The 17,581-nt window shown below is 38.5% G+C and overlaps 1 protein-coding gene and 1 long non-coding RNA gene across 2 annotated transcripts in view; one reads left to right on the forward strand and one right to left on the reverse strand.

Annotated features, from left to right (window-relative positions):
- Window positions 1-17,581, forward strand: part of LOC139757283 (uncharacterized) — a 357,868-nt gene that overhangs the window by 301,668 nt on the left and 38,619 nt on the right. The gene's annotated exons all lie outside the window — the stretch shown is intronic.
- LOC139757279 (uncharacterized) overlaps window positions 1-17,581 on the reverse strand; it is a 791,816-nt gene that overhangs the window by 210,417 nt on the left and 563,818 nt on the right. Inside the window, exons 20-21 of the mRNA XM_071677629.1 lie at window positions 16,794-16,893; window positions 2,479-2,547 (exon numbers count right to left, since the gene is read on the reverse strand). Of these exons, the coding sequence (XP_071533730.1) occupies window positions 2,479-2,547; window positions 16,794-16,893 (169 nt within the window). The remainder of the gene's footprint in view (window positions 1-2,478; window positions 2,548-16,793; window positions 16,894-17,581) is intronic.

Here is a 17,581-nt window from a genome sequence, read left to right on the forward strand (position 1 = left end):
TCTGATGCTCTGTACATGCCTTCACCCTCTCAATCAATACCCTCCCATATAATTTACCAGGAATACTCAACAAACTTATACCTCTGTAATTTGAGCACTCACCTTTGTCCCCTTTGCCTTTGTACAATGGCACTATGCAGGCATTCTGCCAATCCTCAGGCACCTCACCATGAGTCATACATACATTAAATAACCTTACCAACCAGTCAACAATACAGTCACCCACTATTTTAATAAATTCCACAGCAATACCATCCAACCCCGCTGCCTTGCCGGCTTTCATCTGCCGCAAAGCTTTTACTACCTCTTCTCTGTTTACCAAATCATTCTCCCTAGCCCTCTCACTTTGCACACCACCTCGACCAAAACTCCCTATATCTGCCACTCTATCATCAAACACATTCAACAAACCTTCAAAATACTCACTCCATCTCCTTCTCACATCACCACTACTTGTTATCACCTTCCCATTAGCCCCCTTCACTGAAGTTCCCATTTGTTCCCTTGTCTTACGCACTTTATTAACCTCCTTCCAAAACATCTTTTTATTCTCCCTAAAATTTAATGATACTCTCTCACCCCAACTCTCATTTGCCCTCTTTTCACCTCTAGCACCTTTCTCTTGACCTCCTTCCTCTTTCTTCTCTACATCTCCCACTCAATTTGCATCATTTCCCCGTAAAAATCACCCAAATGCCTCTCTCTTCTCTTTCACTAATAATCTTACTTCTTCATCCCACCACTCTACCCTTTCTAATCTGCCCACCTCCAACGCTTCTCATGCCACAAGCATCTTTTGCACAAGCCATCAATGCTTCCCTAAATACATCCCATTCCTCCCCCACTCCCCTTACCTCCTTTGTTCTCACCTTTTTCCATTCTGTACTCAGTCTCTCCTGGTACTTCCTCACACAAGTCACCTTCCCAAGTTCACTTACTCTCACTACTCTCTTCACCCCAACATTCTCCCTTCTTTTCTGAAAACCTCTACAAATCTTCACCTTCGCCTCCACAAGATAATGATCAGACATCCCTCCAGTTGCACCTCTCAGCACATTAACATCCAAAAGTCTCTCTTTCGCACGCCTATCAATTAACACAAGCTATCTATCAAACCATTATCTTTAGTCCATTCCTTATCTAATGGACTGGATTAGATATGTCCTTCTGAGTTCTCTGTTTGAAGCTTTATTCTGTAGTGCCTACATTCATACCTAGTTCTTCAATAAAATTGTGAAAATGGTGTTAAGTTACATTAAGCATATTCATTTTTGAGAAGTATACACTGTGGCACTTAATCCACTATCATCTGTACTTCACTCAAACTTGTTCACAGCGCAATATTTTACACTTTTTGTATAGATGATAGGGGGACTGGTGGAGGGGACTGGAACTCATCCCATAATTTCCTACTGAAACAATAATTTACAAATGTTGATTTCACAAATGCTATGATTCTTCAAGATTGTATCTGCCAGCATTTGTGAGGAACTTTGAAGAGTGAAAATCATATTAAAATGATATATACCATACAATATTGCATAAACAATTGATGTTGATCTTTTTTCCAGTTTTATTTCCTTAATATATCCCTGGGGATAGGGGAGAAAGAATACTTCCCACGTATTCCCTGCGTGTCGTAGAAGGCGACTAGAAGGGAAGGGAGTAGGGGGCTGGAAATCCTCCCCTCTCATTTTTTTTTTAATTTTCCAAAAGAAGGAACAGAGAAGGGGGCCAGGTGAGGATATTCCCTCAAAGGCCCAGTCCTCTGTTCTTAACGATACCTCGCTAATGCGGGAAACGGCGAATAGTATGAAAGAAAGAAAAAGATCTTTAATACAGATCTGTCAAAAACATCTTGATATCCAGCTTTTCAAGCTTTCCAATTTTTCATGTCACGACATGGAAGGATAATCAGATTCACTATATCAGTCAATATGCAACTCTGGATTAAGAATGAATCTATCAAAAACGGATACAATGGACCTTTGATACATCGTAACAACTGATAATGACTCCATGAAATATTCTTTTTTCTCCAGTAATGTTACTTAAAGTTGATCAACTTTAATGTCTCAATGTCAGACCAAGTAAACTACTGCCAAGACTTACCAAAATCTCCACAACAATTTATGAACTCGGATAGGGTCCAGAAGACATTTGATCATACATCTTTCTCAAATTCATTGCAAAATAAACTGTAAACTTAAACTGCATAGGATTTTGTAATCTTATCAGGAAAATTTTTTAGGTATGTATATGGAGAAATTTTATGTGAAAAAAGGGCAATTTTTAATAAAACATCCTTAGAATACAAATATGTGAATAAAGACAAGTTATAAATTCAGTTTTATTGCTGTATACAGCATGTTTGATTTGCTCTTAACTACCTCTAAACAACAAAATGGACTATATTCTTTAATAATGAAACCATTAACTTTTAAAGAGTAAAATAATAGAACAATTAGTAGAACTTACTCGGATGATATGGGTTGTACTCCAGACCACCGGAACCCTCACTGCGGTAGATATCTTCATCATCGCTGACTGGATTATTTACATGCAAAAGACATATAGAAAACATTTAAAGCTGTCAAAAAGTCCATTCCATACAAAAAGATAAACACGAAAAGGAAAAACTAGCTGATGAAAGATCATACAAGCTAATCACACTCAATATCTTTAATACACATACAGAAAGCATTGTTTGGATGCATCATAAAATGTATGCAGGTGATGACTATCAGGTTCTACAACATGCTGCAATACTAAAGCAGGCCTGACCACAATGGCCTTCTGAGTGGCCGTTCACAATAAAAGGTGGGAAAGAAGACATATCATCCTACATAACTAAAGACCTTTTCAAACAAGTAACTAATACTATACATGCCATAAAATAACTATCAGAAATTCTCGGTTTAGATAATGAAATTATTTTTGTTTTAAAATCCATAACCTTTGACAAGGTATTTTTGCTGGAGTCTACGTAAATACTGGATCAGCTTTTTGAAGCGATCAAAAATTCTTTATAATAAAGGTCATACATGCAAAATGATTTAAATGACATGCTTTTACAACAATCAGCTTTGGAAAAGATGAAATGAATATTCATAAGAAATCTCAAATCACCTAAAAATTTTGCAATTAATAATCTGTAATCCTTTTTCATCACATAAGATATTTAAAGCTGTCACATATCAGTATACATGACAGCTTAACAATATATACATACACCTATACCCCAATTTGATATTGGGTTACATTCCTGGAAAACCTGCTACAAGTTAAAATGCTGTAAGTTAAGCAACTGAAGCTCATGTCACAAAGGGGATTATGTTCCTGATAAAAGATTTTTCAAGCCGACTTATGGAATATAACTAAAAAAAAAAAAATCAATTTACCACTAACTCTATTATGATAAAATTTAGACAGTATGTAATGAAAGCTTACTGAAAAGGTACTGAAAGATGTGATGATGAGGTCTTGAGGTGCTGCTGGAGTGAAATGGGACAGAATGAGGATCACTAGAAAGTGATGTTGATAACTTGTCTAGTTAACAGCACTCATGAGTAATTTCATTCTACAACTGTTGCTGTATCACAGGAAATGCAGGTGATGTTTAATGGAAACTTACCAAAAATTATGAAGATGAGGGCTTCATGAGCTCCTGCAGTGGCATTGGTTGGAGTGATGGTAAATGTGTTACACATGATTTATCCGATTCTAAAACTGTTCCCAAATCACAGGTCATACAGACTTTACATAGCCCTGGAGTTTTCTGTATGAAACTCTAGCAAGGACTTAAGCACTCCCTTTGAGTTTTGAAAAACACTAAACAGTCTTCGTCTGCCTTGAACAACAGAGAAGTGCTTTCTTCCTTGCTTATCTAATCAATGTCCTTGATTGCATTCATTTCCAAAATAAGCCAGTATCAACCACATTAAACACTTGTTTGGATGCATAACCTCTTTCCTTAATAGTTTTCTTTATATACACAGTCTACAGCCACAATTCTTTCATCATCATCAAACTCTTAAGCAACTTTAATTTCACTGTAAATGTGACAATCTTGCAACCTGTACTTCCTGAGTATCTAACATTCCTTGCAGACACTGAAATAACTACACTTACTTAGGATGTAGCAGATAATGAGGCAAAGGGTATTGCAGTATGGATCATAAAACATTGGATAATATATTCAGGAAGCAAAAGAATGACTACTTACAAAGGAGAAACTCTCTCACTGGAAGACAACACAGTTTTAAAGAAAGGATATCATGCATTACCATTAGATCATAAGGGAAATAAAGAATAATGATGATTGCATCATCCTACAAGGGGACTTGGACAAGCTCCAAAGTTTCTCCAATCAATGTCTACTGAAATTCAATCCTGATGATGAGGACTTGGAAGAGCAATAGAAGGCCTCAGTGTAATTACTGCCTAATTGGAAATAAATTGCAAGAATCTGCAATGTCAATCTGGGATTGACATTATACCTAATTTATTGCATGAGCTACACATTTAGAGAATTGAGAAAGAGGCAAATTGTCTACTGGCAAATATGAGAACTGCACTGAAATATACAGGCAGGGACATGTTCATAAAATTACTCAACATGTAACAAACCAAAACTGGATTATGCCATGTGAGTCTAATCACAACACCAAAAGAAGCACAAATATCTGACCGAGACACTATGGAGAAGAACAACTACAATGGTACCTGAATTATAAAAAATGAGTTACAATAAGAGGATGAAGACTACAATGTTGTCCACTATGAAGAAAATGAGAGAGAAGGAAAAAATGATAATAGACTTCAAGTTTCTAAATCAGCGGAATGACACTGATTGGACACAATTCGTCAAGAGATGCAGCACAACAACAACCTGAGGCTTACAAAGTAGCTGGGTATAAAGTCTGTTAGAAGGGATGTTAAGAAGTACTGGAGTAATGTTATGGAGGTGAATAGTTGGAATAAACTAACCAATGACACAGTAAATGCTGGCAATATGCATAGGTTTAAAAGGCTACTTGAAGGCATAGAGTGTACAGAAGATGGGGCACCATGAGTGTAGAACTCTCTCCTCATACTAAACAAACTTTACAAATGTGGTGAGCATTAGGCAATCTCTTATTAATATGTGGACTGCTGATGGATGGATTACAAGCATATTTTCCAAGTTGGAGGAATGCATATAGAATAATGTTTTGTTAGAGCATCATTAACCCAATGACTGCAGATGCATCTATGTTTAGCACAGCCTGCCACTGACAGTTGTCTGTGAGAGTGCCATACAAACTCTGGGGCATTTAAAAATTCCAGTCAAGGTAAAAAGCCAAGAAGTGATTCAGGAACCAACTTCTGACAACTGAAACAATGCTTCCAAGTGCTATACCCAAATTTTTTCAACTTAACTGCTCAGTAACCATCAAATTACTGTGAGAAACAGTCCATCTTTTTTGAACTGTCCAAGCAGCAAAGAAAATGTATACAGATAAAGTATAAAGATTAAAATGAATAATGTATATATATATTCACACATACATTAGAACACATTCCTGGGAATTAAGGCATGATGTCATACTGAGAAATGTATATAACAAGCCATTAGGGGGATGCATTGTACACCTGGCAGTGTTGCAGCACGAACATTTGTTCATTCAATAATTTCACCATGCATGTAATTAACATATTACTATGTGTAATACACCGAAACTACAGCTCCCTTTCCACATCCAGGCCCCACAGACCTTTCCATGTTTTACCGCAAATGCTTCACATGCCCTGGTCAATCCATTGACAGCACGGCGACCCTGGTATATCACATTGTTCCAATTCACTCTATTCCTTGCACTCCTTTCACCCTCCAGTATGTTCAGGCCCCGATCACTCAAAATCTTTTTCACACCATCCTTCCACCTCCAATTTGGTCTCCCACCTCTCCTTGTTCCCTCAGCCTCTGACACATATATCCTCTTTGTCAATCTTTCCTCACTTATTACTATATGTAATGCACCAAAACCACAGCTCCCTTTCCACATCCAGGCCCCACAGACCTTTCCATGGTTTACCCCAAATGCTTCACAGGCCCTGGTTCAATCCACTGACGACATGTCAACCATGGTATACCACATTGTTCCAATTCACTTTATTCCTTGCACTCCTTTCACCTCCAGTATGTTCAGGCCTCAATCGCTCAAAATCTTTTTCACTCCATCCTTCCACCTCCAATTTGGTCTCCCACCTCTCCTTGTTCCCTCCACCTCTGACACATATATCCTCTTTGTCAATCTTTCCTCACTCATTCTCTCCATGTGTCCAAACCATTTTAACAACCCTCTTCTGCTCTCTAAACCATACACTTTTCATTACCACACATCTCTCTTACCATTACGTTACTTACTCGATCAAACCACCTAACACCACATATTGTCCTCAAACATTTCTTTTCCAACACATCCGCCCTCCTCTTCACATGCCTCGCAACATCATAACAATGTTGGAACCATTATTCCATCAAACATACCCATTTTTGCTCTCCAAGAAAATGTTCTCACCTTCCACACATTCTTCAACACTCCCTCCCCCACCCTGTGACACACTTCCACTTCCATAGTTCCATCTGCTGCTAAGTCCATTCCCAGATATCTAAAACACTTCACTTTGTCCACTTTTTTCCATTCAAACCTACCTCCCTCAACCCTACTGAACCTAATAACCTTGCTCTTATTCACATTTACTCTCAACTTTCTTCTTTCACACACTTTACCAAACCCAGTCAACAACTTCTTTACACCTGAATCAGCCACCAGTGCTGTATCACCAGCAAGCAACAACTGACTCACTTCCCAAGCCCTCTCATCCAGAACAGACTGCACACTTGCCTCTCTCCAAATTCTTGCATTCACCTCCCTAACCACCCCATCCATAAACAAATTAAACAACCATGGAGATATCATGCACCCCTGCCACAAACCAACATTCACTGGGAACTGATCACTTTCCTCTCTTCCTACTCGTACACATGCCTTACATCCTTGATAAAAACTTTCACTGCTTCTATTAACTTACCTCCCACACCAGATACTCTTAAAACCTTCCACAAAGCATCTCTATCCACCCTATCATATGCCGTCTCAAGATCCATAAATGCTACATATAAATTCATCTGTTCTGATATATATTTCTCACATACATTCTTCAAAGCAAACACCTGATCCACACATCCTCTACCACTTCTGAAACCACACTGCTCTTCCCCAATCTTATGTTCTGTACATGCCTTGACCCTCTCAATCAATACCCCCCATATAATTTCCCAGGAATACTCAACAAACTTCTGCCTCTGTAATTTGAACACTCACCTTTATCCCCTTTGCCTTTGTACAATGGCACTATGCATGCATTCCGCCAATCCTCAGACACTTCACCATGATCCATACATACAATGAATATCCTCATCAACCAATCAACAACACAGTCACCCCACTTTTTAATAAATTCCACAGCAATACCATCCAAACCCTGTATAATCTTTGATTTTTTTTTCAGACATTTTCTTACACTTATTCGCAAATAATTAATGAACAGAAAAAAAAAATATTAATGAAATGAAAAAATAATGACTTTAGGTGTGAAACTTTTAACTTGTAATGCCATGCCGCCACTCAGAAAGTTTCAGATTTTGGAGCATTTCGGATTAGGGATGCTCAACCAGTATATTCTTGAAGCCTGTGTCTCTATGGTTCCTTATCTTCATGAGAATGTAAATTCTCTTGGTTTGTTGATTGTAGTAGCAGTCCCCCACTATGAGTAATTCATCATCTCTGAGTAGTGAGTCCACTGCATCTTCCTTCACCATCATGATTTCTCTTTAATTGTTTATGGTGTAAAATAATCTATCATCTTGGTAAACTGTAAAGTATCAGCATCACTGTGATCAGCTTCCTACAATAATTCTTGTTTTTTCTGCCTAAATAATCCATCCAATAATATTTCATAGAATCTAATGTCATCCCTCACCAAAGGGGCCAAAGTCAATCCCCCTTTATCTTCCCTTTCCCTTCTAGCTACTGCATATCCTTTTCAACAGAGTTGGTTCAGGCTTTGACTTTTGTGAGTTTAGTTTCTACTACTCCAATTGTTTCAGCATTATTTTCTTAGAATTGGTTCACAAACTGAAGTTCTTTACCATCAACTACCAGTTTTTAACATGACCACCAACTTTTATACATGACTTTTAATCTGAAGCTTGAACCACTTCACAATCTTGGTCCCCTTGAGTTAGTGTTGGAAGAGTTGGTCAATTCATTTGATTCCTCCTGTCTTTTGGATCCTGACATGATGCCACAGGTTCTCTCTCACTCCTCCCTTTTGACAAACACCCGTCTGATTACAACTTTTTTGATAATTTTTTCCACCTGCTTTTTCACCTGGCTATGCATCTCCATGTTAATGGCAATCCTCAGTGGTCATCTCTTTCCATCTTACCTGAATCTATTAATTTTCCTAACCCTTTCTATAAACACACTTGCATTCGGCTTGTGCACTGCATCAAGAAACCTTCCAAGGTCTTCCCCTTCTTTACTCTTTATTTGGATGATGGTCTTCATCCAGGCCAAAGACCTTCACCAACCTACAGGTTATCTCCTGCTGTTGTGATACTTCCTCCTGCCGATCTTTTATCTTACTAAGAATCAGCCTTCTCATCACCAGACACTCCTATTAATCGATGTTTTCATTAGATTTCCAGCAACTGCTCCACATACTTCCAACTGTCATGTCTCTGGCTGAGTGGTCTGCCCTATCTATGACTTCATTCAGTCTGTTGCTCTAACTGTCAGATTCATAGTCCCCACATATCCATCCCACTTCATCAGTCTCTTATCTGTGACAATCTCCCTCAACTTCAGAGCTATGTCCTTGTTCCTCTTCTTTATTTTCTTCAATATTCATCATTCCTCAAGCAGAATAGTTGCTTGATCAGCCATGAGTTTTTTCCCAGAAATCCCTGCATTTACTCAATTCCACACTGTAGACATCCTTAAACTCTGATTGTACAACCATGTCTAGAGCAGGTCCTAGAGATTTCAATGCATTTAAATATTTTTTGACACTTTTAGGATTCTTTGCAATGCTTTTCAGTTCCATTATTCTACTATCTACCTGCTATACTCTAACCATAAAACTTTCTTAACAAGGATATCATCTTAGCTTTCCCATTCTCATTATAACATTTATCATTATAACATTTCTTAACAATTACACCTATACTTTTCTGTTTTCCATCCATGTTGTTTTGGTGCTTTAAGATGGAAGAGTTCAACTGAAAGTTTTGCCTACCCTAACATGAGTATTATTTTGCCACTGCCTTGTAACTTCTTGGTATATATTGAGCCAGAAGTCTTTATACACTTGCATATACCTAGGGTAAATAATAAAAGCCAATCATGTAGCTTGAGTTTCAAATGGTGGTTCAGTAAATATCTTGAACCTAGCAATCTATGGTTTGGAAAACAACAGAATTTTGCCTAATTTGGCAAACTTTCTTTGGTTTAGAAAAATTGCCAGCATCTCTTTACTATGAATACCACCAAATTATAAGAAACTGCAGTAGAGCTGGTGAAATCACTTGTAATACTATAGAAGACCCAGTCAACTTATGAAATTTATATTAATATCAAAAGTTTATTGCTTTTTTGTTTATTTCTATGCATTTTAATTGTGGTCTCCAACCTGACTATACATCATACTCTCCGGTCTCTGAAAAATGGGTGTTTTTCAAGTGATTATATCTTATGAAATTAAAGGATATCATATAAGATAGATAAAACTATGAAGAACCAAGTAATATAGTCCTCAACTTACCCAAAGATAAATAACAAACTTCCAACCATAGTGCATAAGAATGTGGTACACATCAAACTGTCTGGTGGTGACATGTCTTGCTTGGCAGCACTTTGTTCACTTTATATTAACATAAACACCACCTCCTACTAATCCCTCATACTTAAATACTGTTGTTCCACATGTTTCTATTGCTTCTGAAGGTGTATACAGAATTTCATTATGACACTTACTAAGTGTCTTTTTGAAGTAATTCATTGTTTGAGGTCTCAACTGGATGATGTTCCTAACATAAACCCTCAGACACATTTTTCAATACAAATGAAAAGAAATTCAAACAGCAACAGACCAATGGGTCAATTTGTGGCTATTCCTGATAGTGAAAGATATCAGAAACTCACAGATTAGTGTGGTAAAACTCAGAAGGCATACAGATAAATCAAAGAGAATAACTTCTAAATTGTCGTGACTAAAGGGGCATAAATAACATAAGTCCATAGGGACTTGAAACAAAACTTTTTATCGTCTCTTCTTAAACATGCTTATGGTACTGCCTTCAACCACCCTAACTGGTAAACTGTTCCATGTCTTAACAATCTTGTAGAAAAAACTACTTCACCTCATTCTAGGTAAAACATTTTCCCACGAGTTTGTATCCAGTGATATGATTAACATCAGACATATTGAAGTCTTAAGCAGCTTGACAGATCAAGAATGTCAAGGCCTTTGATTATTTTTGAATACTTGTATTAGATCACCTCTTAACTTTCTCTTTTCTAAGCTGAATTTATTTAAGTTGTTCAATTCACTCTTGTAGGATTTGTTTCTCAGTCTGGGAATCATCTTAGTAGCTCGACACTATACTCTCTCCATTCTCTTTACATCTTTTTTTTTCTTTTTGGTTTGGTGATCAAATCTGAATACAATATTCAAGATGTGCACAAACCACTGAATTGTAAAGAATAAGAATGATTTCCTGGACTTAAATTTGAAGGCCCTACCTATGAATCGATGAATTTTGTTCATTCCTTTCACTGCTTCTGTGCATTGCTTACTTGGCTTTAGGTCACTAGAAATGATCAGATCCAAGTCTTTTTCTTCAATGAACTTTTGCAGCTCAACAGAATTCACACTGTTGCTTGCCTTTTTGTTTTACTACTGACATGTAAAACTTTGTACTTACATTAAAATTCATTTGCCACCTATGAGCCCAGCCCTTCAGTTTGCCTATGTAAGTTTGAAGCAGTAGACATTCAAGCTCTTTTGTAAATTCAGTTCCTAGCTTTGCATAATCAGCAAATTTTGATATCTTGTGATGCAGTCCATTATCAGTATCACTGATGTTTATGAAAAAAAACTGGTCTCAAGAATGGTCCTTATGACACTCCATTTGTTATGTCTAACCATCTCGAGGCTTAACATTAATCATAACTCTTTGTGATACTTCTACACTCTTTTCTAACCACATTTCTCAATAAATGCATTCCAAATATTCTGCCTTTACAAGATTACAAGAATAACTTAAAGTTGTTGGAATTGTGTTAATACACACACACACAAACACTTTGATTCATTATACCCACAGTGCCTTACAAAAACTGTTACAAGATTTTCTGTTGTAAATCACTGTATTGAAACTACATAACTGTTATACACCCTCGCAAGAAATTTTCCAAACATTGTGCAGTACTGTATCTTAAATGATTTTAATGTTCACCATAAGTTTCTCCTTAGGTCATAAAGTTTACTGATTAATAAACAGGTATATACTTCCCACTGTAAACATTCATTAAAATGCTCAACTTTTTAAATTACACACTAGTGTAAACATTGAAGTGTTCACATAGTATTTACCTCTCTACACATCCACATTCGACATAAACAAACATCGTGCATCAGTCCTCTCATAAACATCCCCACTCACTGTGTTAGAGCTAAGCATCAAAGATTTTCTTCTTTATAACTATATTATAATCCTGATAAAATGAGCAAGAAATGCCTTGCATCTAATGTAGTAACTGTGGATATATTAATGCAATATGAAATACTGTATCTTAACGGATGACAGTAATGCAATAAAATAAGAAAGTGGATAATGTCCCACTGATATCAGTAAATCACTATATTTTGTCATATGATAATCTTCAAATTATTCAAAAAACATAAAGAACAGAATATGAGAGGAAATGTGTCCAGAAATATCCCCAAGGAATATATCCCCATTTTATAAGACAGTCTTTGGTAAATTTGTTACAGTTTAAAGTGATTTCACTTCAGAGTAACACTTTTCAGGAACACAGCTAATACATTAAACAAGGAGCTCTTTAAGTATGAGTACTGTGAATTAGATGACTGCATTTTATTAATAGAATCAGCTTACATTTCTGGACTTCATGCTTTGCTTACCCATAAGAAACCTTGGAAATATTACATGTCTAAAATTCAAAAAAATCACTAGTTCGGCAATTGCTTAGTCTCAACCATGCCAACCTACAGACATTTCATTACAATAAGTTCTTAAGCTGTCTGAGACAATATCTAGACATTTGCTACAAGCTATTAATAAATTTGCAGATGCTGAAATAAAGGATTTATATGAGCACTGATACAATTCAAAATGTTCTTGATCAACAGTGCTCCTTCTTGCACTCACATCTAGGAAATAAAAATGAGCACAGTGCCATGAAAACTCACTGCCATGATATATATGCTGCAAAGGAAAACTGTGTAAAAGCTTTTAATGTTAAACTTAACACTATAAGCCACAGATGGTCAGAGATGCTTAAATGAGAATAAAACACATCTAGATTTTACCATTTATAAAGCTATCCTGGGGATAGGGGAGAAAGAATACTTCCCACGCATTCCTCACGTGTCGTAGAAGGCGACTAAAGGGGACTGGAGCGGGGGGCTAGAAACCCTCCCCTCCATGTATTTTAACTTGCTAAAAGGGGAAACAGAAGAAGGAGTCACGCGGGGAGTGCTCATCCTCCTTGAAGGCTCAGATTGGGGTGTCTAAATGTGTGTGGATGTAACCAAGATGAGAAAAAAGGAGAGATAGGTAGTATGTTTGAGGAAAGGAACCTGGATGTATTGGCTCTGAGTGAAACAAAGCTCAAGGGTAAAGGGGAAGAGTGGTTTGGGAATGTCTTGGGTGTAAAGTCAGGGGTTAGTGAGAGGACAAGAGCAAGGGAAGGAGTAGCACTACTCCTGAAACAGGAGTGGTGGGAGTATGTGACAGAGTGTAAGAAAGTAAATTCTAGACTGATATGGGTAAAACTGAAAGTTGATGGAGAGAGATGGGTGATTATTGGTGCATATGCACCTGGGCATGAGAAGAAAGATCATGAGAGGCAAGTGTTTTAGGAGCAGCTGAATGAGCGTGTTAGTGGTTTTGATGCACAAGACCGGGTTATAGTGATGAGTGATTTGAATGCAAAGGTGAGTAATGTGGCAGTTGAGGGAATAATTAGTATACATGGGGTGGTCAGTGATGTAAATGGAAATGGTGAAGAGATTGGAGATGTATGTGCTGAAAAAAGACTGGTGATTGGGAATACCTGGTTTAAAAAGCGAGATATACATAAGTATACGTATGTAAGTAGGAGAGATGGCCAAAGAGCGTTATTGGATTATGTGTTAACTGACAGGCGTGCGAAAGAGAGACTTTTGGATGTTAATGTGCTGAGAGATGCAACTGGAGGGATGTCTGATCATTATCTTGTGGAGGCAAAGGTGAAGATTTGTAGAGGTTTTCAGAAAAGAAGAGAGAATGTTGGGGTGAAGAGAGTGGTGAGAGTAAGTGAGCATGGGAAGGAGACTTGTGTGAGGAAGTACCAGGAAAGACTGAGTAAAGAATGGAAAAAGGTGAGAACAAAGGAGGTAAGGGGAGTGGGGGAGGAACGGGATGTATTTAGGGAAGCAGTGATGGCTTGCACAAAAGATGCTTGTGGCATGAGAAGCGTGGGAGGTGGTTTGATTGGAAAGGGTAGTGAGTGGTGGGATGAAGAAGTAAGATTATTAGTGAAAGAGAAGAGAGAGGCATTTGGACGATTTTTACAGGGAAAAAATGCAAATGAGTGGGAGATGTATAAAAGAAAGAGGCAGGAGGTCAAGAGAAAGGTGCAAGAGGTGAAAAAGAGGGCAAATGAGAGTTGGGGTGAGAGAGTATCATTGAATTTTAGGGAGAATAAAGAGATGTTTTGGAAGGAGGTAAATAAAGTGCGTAAGACAAGGGAACAAATGGGAACTTCAGTGAAGGGGGCTAATGGGGAGGTGATAACAAGTAGTGGTGATGTGAGAAGGAGATGGAGTGAGTATTTTGAAGGTTTGTTGAATGTGTTTGATGATAGAGTGGCAGATATAGGGTGTTTTGGTCGAGATGGTGTACAAAGTGAGAGGGCTAGGGAGAATGATTTGGTAAACTGAGAAGAGGTAGTAAAAGCTTTGCGGAAGATGAAAGCCGGCAAGGCAGCGGGGTTGGATGGTATTGCTGTGGAATTTATTAAAAAAGGGGGTGACTGTATTGTTGACTGGTTGGTAAGGTTATTTAATGTATGTATGACTCATGGTGAGGTGCCTGAGGATTGGCGGAATGCCTGCATAGTGCCATTGTACAAAGGCAAAGGGGACAAAGGTAAGTGCTCAAATTACAGAGGTATAAGTTTGTTGAGTATTCCTGGTAAATTATATGGGAGGGTATTGATTGAGAGGGTGAAGGCATGTACAGAGCATCAGATTGGGGAAGAGCAGTGTAGTTTCAGAAGTGGTAGAGGATGTGTGGATCAGGTGTTTGCTTTGAAGAATGTATGTGAGAAATACTTAGAAAAGCAAATGGATTTGTATGTAGCATTTATGGACCTGGAGAAGGCATATGATAGAGTTGATAGAGATGCTCTGTGGAAGGTATTAAGACTATATGGTGTGGGAGGCAAGTTGTTAGAAGCAGTGAAAAGTTTTTATCGAGGATGTAAGGCATGTGTACGTGTAGGAAGAGAGGAAAGTGATTGGTTCTCAGTGAATGTAGGTTTGCGGCAGGGGTGTGTGATGTCTCCATGGTTGTTTAATTTGTTTATGGATGGGGTTGTTAGGGAGGTGAATGCAAGAGTTTTGGAAAGAGGGGCAAGTATGCAGTTTGTTGTGGATGTGAGAGCTTGGGAAGTGAGTCAAATGTTGTTCGCTGATGATACAGTGCTGGTGGCTGATTCATGTGAGAAACTGCAGAAGCTGGTGACTGAGTTTGGTAAAGTGTGTGAAAGAAGAAAGTTGAGAGTAAAGTTGAGAGCAAGGTTATTAGGTACAGTATGGTTGAGGGTCAAGTCAATTGGGAGGTAAGTTTGAATTCAGAAAAACAGGAGGAAGTAAAGTGTTTTAGATATCTGGGAGTGGATCTGGCAGCAGATGGAACCATGGAAGCGGAAGTGAATCATAGGGTCAGGGAGGGGGTGAAAATTCTGGGAGCCTTGAAGAATGTTTGGAAGTCGAGAACATTATCTCGGAAAGCAAAAATGGGTATGTTTGAAGGAATAGTGGTTCCAACAATGTTGTATGGTTGCGAGGCATGGGCTATGGATAGAGTTGTGTGCAGGAGGGTGGATGTGCTGGAAATGAGATGTTTGAGGACAGTATGTGGTGTGAGGTGGTTTGATCGAGTAAGTAATGTGAGGGTAAGAGAGATGTGTGGAAATAAAAAGAGTGTGGTTGAGAGAGCAGAAGAGGGTGTTTTGAGATGGTTTGGTCACATGGAGAGAATGAGTGAGGAAAGACTGACCAAGAGGATATATGTGTCAGAGGTGGAGGCAATGAGGAGAAGTGGGAGACCAAATTGGAGGTGGAAAGATGGAGTGAAAAAGATTTTGAGTGACTGGGGCCTGAACATGCAGGAGGGTGAAAGGCGTGCAAGAAATAGAGTGAATTGGAATGATGTGGTATATCGGGGTCGATGTGCTGTCATTGGATTGAACCAAGGCATGTGAAGCGTCTGGGGTAAACCATGGAAAGTTCTGTGGGGCCTGGATGTGGAAAGGGAGCTGTGGTTTCGGTGCATTATTACATGACAGCTAGAGACTGAGTGTGAACAAATGAGGCCTTTGTTGTCTTTTCCTAGCGCTACCTCGCACACATGAGGGGGGAGGGGGTTGTTATTCCATGTGTGGCGAGGTGGCGATGGGAATGAATAAAGGCAGTTAGTATGAGTTATCCCTGGGGATAGGGGAGAAAGAATACTTCCCACGTATTCCCTGCGTGTCGTAGAAGGCAACTAAAAGGGGAGGGAGCGGGGGGCTGGAAATCCTCCCCTCTTTTTTTTTTTTTCTTTTTTTTTCAAAAAAAGGAACAGAGAAGGGGGCCAGGTGAGGATATTCCCTCAGAGGCCCAGTCCTCTGTTCTTAACGCTACTTTGCTGGAGCGAGAAATGGCGAATAGTTTGAAAGAAAAAGTATGAGTTATGTACATGTGTATATATGTATATGTCTGTGTTTATATATATGTATACATTGGAATGTATAGGTATGTATATTTGCGTGTGTGGACGTGTATGTATATACATGTGTATGTGGGTGGGTTGGGCCATTCTTTCGGCTGTTTCCTTGCGCTACTTCGCTAATGCGGGAGACAGCGACAAAGCAAAATAAATGAATAAAAAAAAAATGTTGAGAACCAATCAGCCACTCTATGCAAAGGATTTTTTAAAACTAAAAAATAAAGAATGCGATTAGAGGCAGTCATTAATTCAGAGCACAAAACATGTTAACAGCAAAGCCCACTGTCCAATATAAACATGAGATATACTTATCTACATGAGTACTGTAATCTACTTATGTGAGAAGCTTGATATGAAAAGTTCAATATCAAAGGATCAGCAAGTTACCTAAGTTAGCAGATACTATGCCATTACCATAGCACAAGAAGACTAAAACCGCAAGAAATTATGAATTTCATACCTCCAGTCCAAGGTACACTGCCACTGGTGTCCCAAACATTGATACCACCATTCAGATGACCAGCAAGACCACCATTTTTTGTTTCTAGGGTCTCCACAACCTGTTGGAAATACTTCATACTGTCACTGAACATCTGACAATAGTGTTGAAACAGCATACCATAGAAATATCCAAAGATTAAATTAGCAAGGTTTTCATAAGAGCTATAAATGTAAGTTCTGCAGCATGGAAAACTCTTTCTTTCTGGGGTAGTGTTCTGCAAGCCATGAGAGAATGTCTAAGATGCCTACGAGATTGAAAACTTTATTCCCTAACGTCTGGTAAGGTATATGCCTGTCACTCCCTGCTGACCAGGTGCAAAGGAACCAATAATCACCCATCTCTCTCCATCCACTTTCACTTTTACCCATATCAGTCTAGAGTTTACTTTCTTACACTCTATCACATATTCCTACAACTCCTGCTTCAAAAGTGCTACTCTTTCCTTTGCTCTTGTCCTCTCACTAACCCCTGACTTTATTCTCAAGACATTCCCAAACCACTCTTTCTCTTTACCCTTTAGTTTCATTTCACTCAGAGCCAAGACATCCAGGTTCCTTTCCTCAAACACACTACCAATCTCTCCTTTTTTTCTCATCTTGGTTACATCCACACACATTTATACTCCCCACTCTGAGCCTTTGAGGAGGATGAGCACTTCCTGCTTCACCCCTTCTCCTGTTTCCCCTTTTAGAAATTTAAATACAAGGAGGGGGGATTTCCAGCCCCCGCCCCCACCCCCTTTAGTT

Source organism: Panulirus ornatus, chromosome 2, assembly GCF_036320965.1.
Source record: "Panulirus ornatus isolate Po-2019 chromosome 2, ASM3632096v1, whole genome shotgun sequence".
Taxonomy (NCBI): Eukaryota; Metazoa; Arthropoda; class Malacostraca; order Decapoda; family Palinuridae; genus Panulirus; species Panulirus ornatus.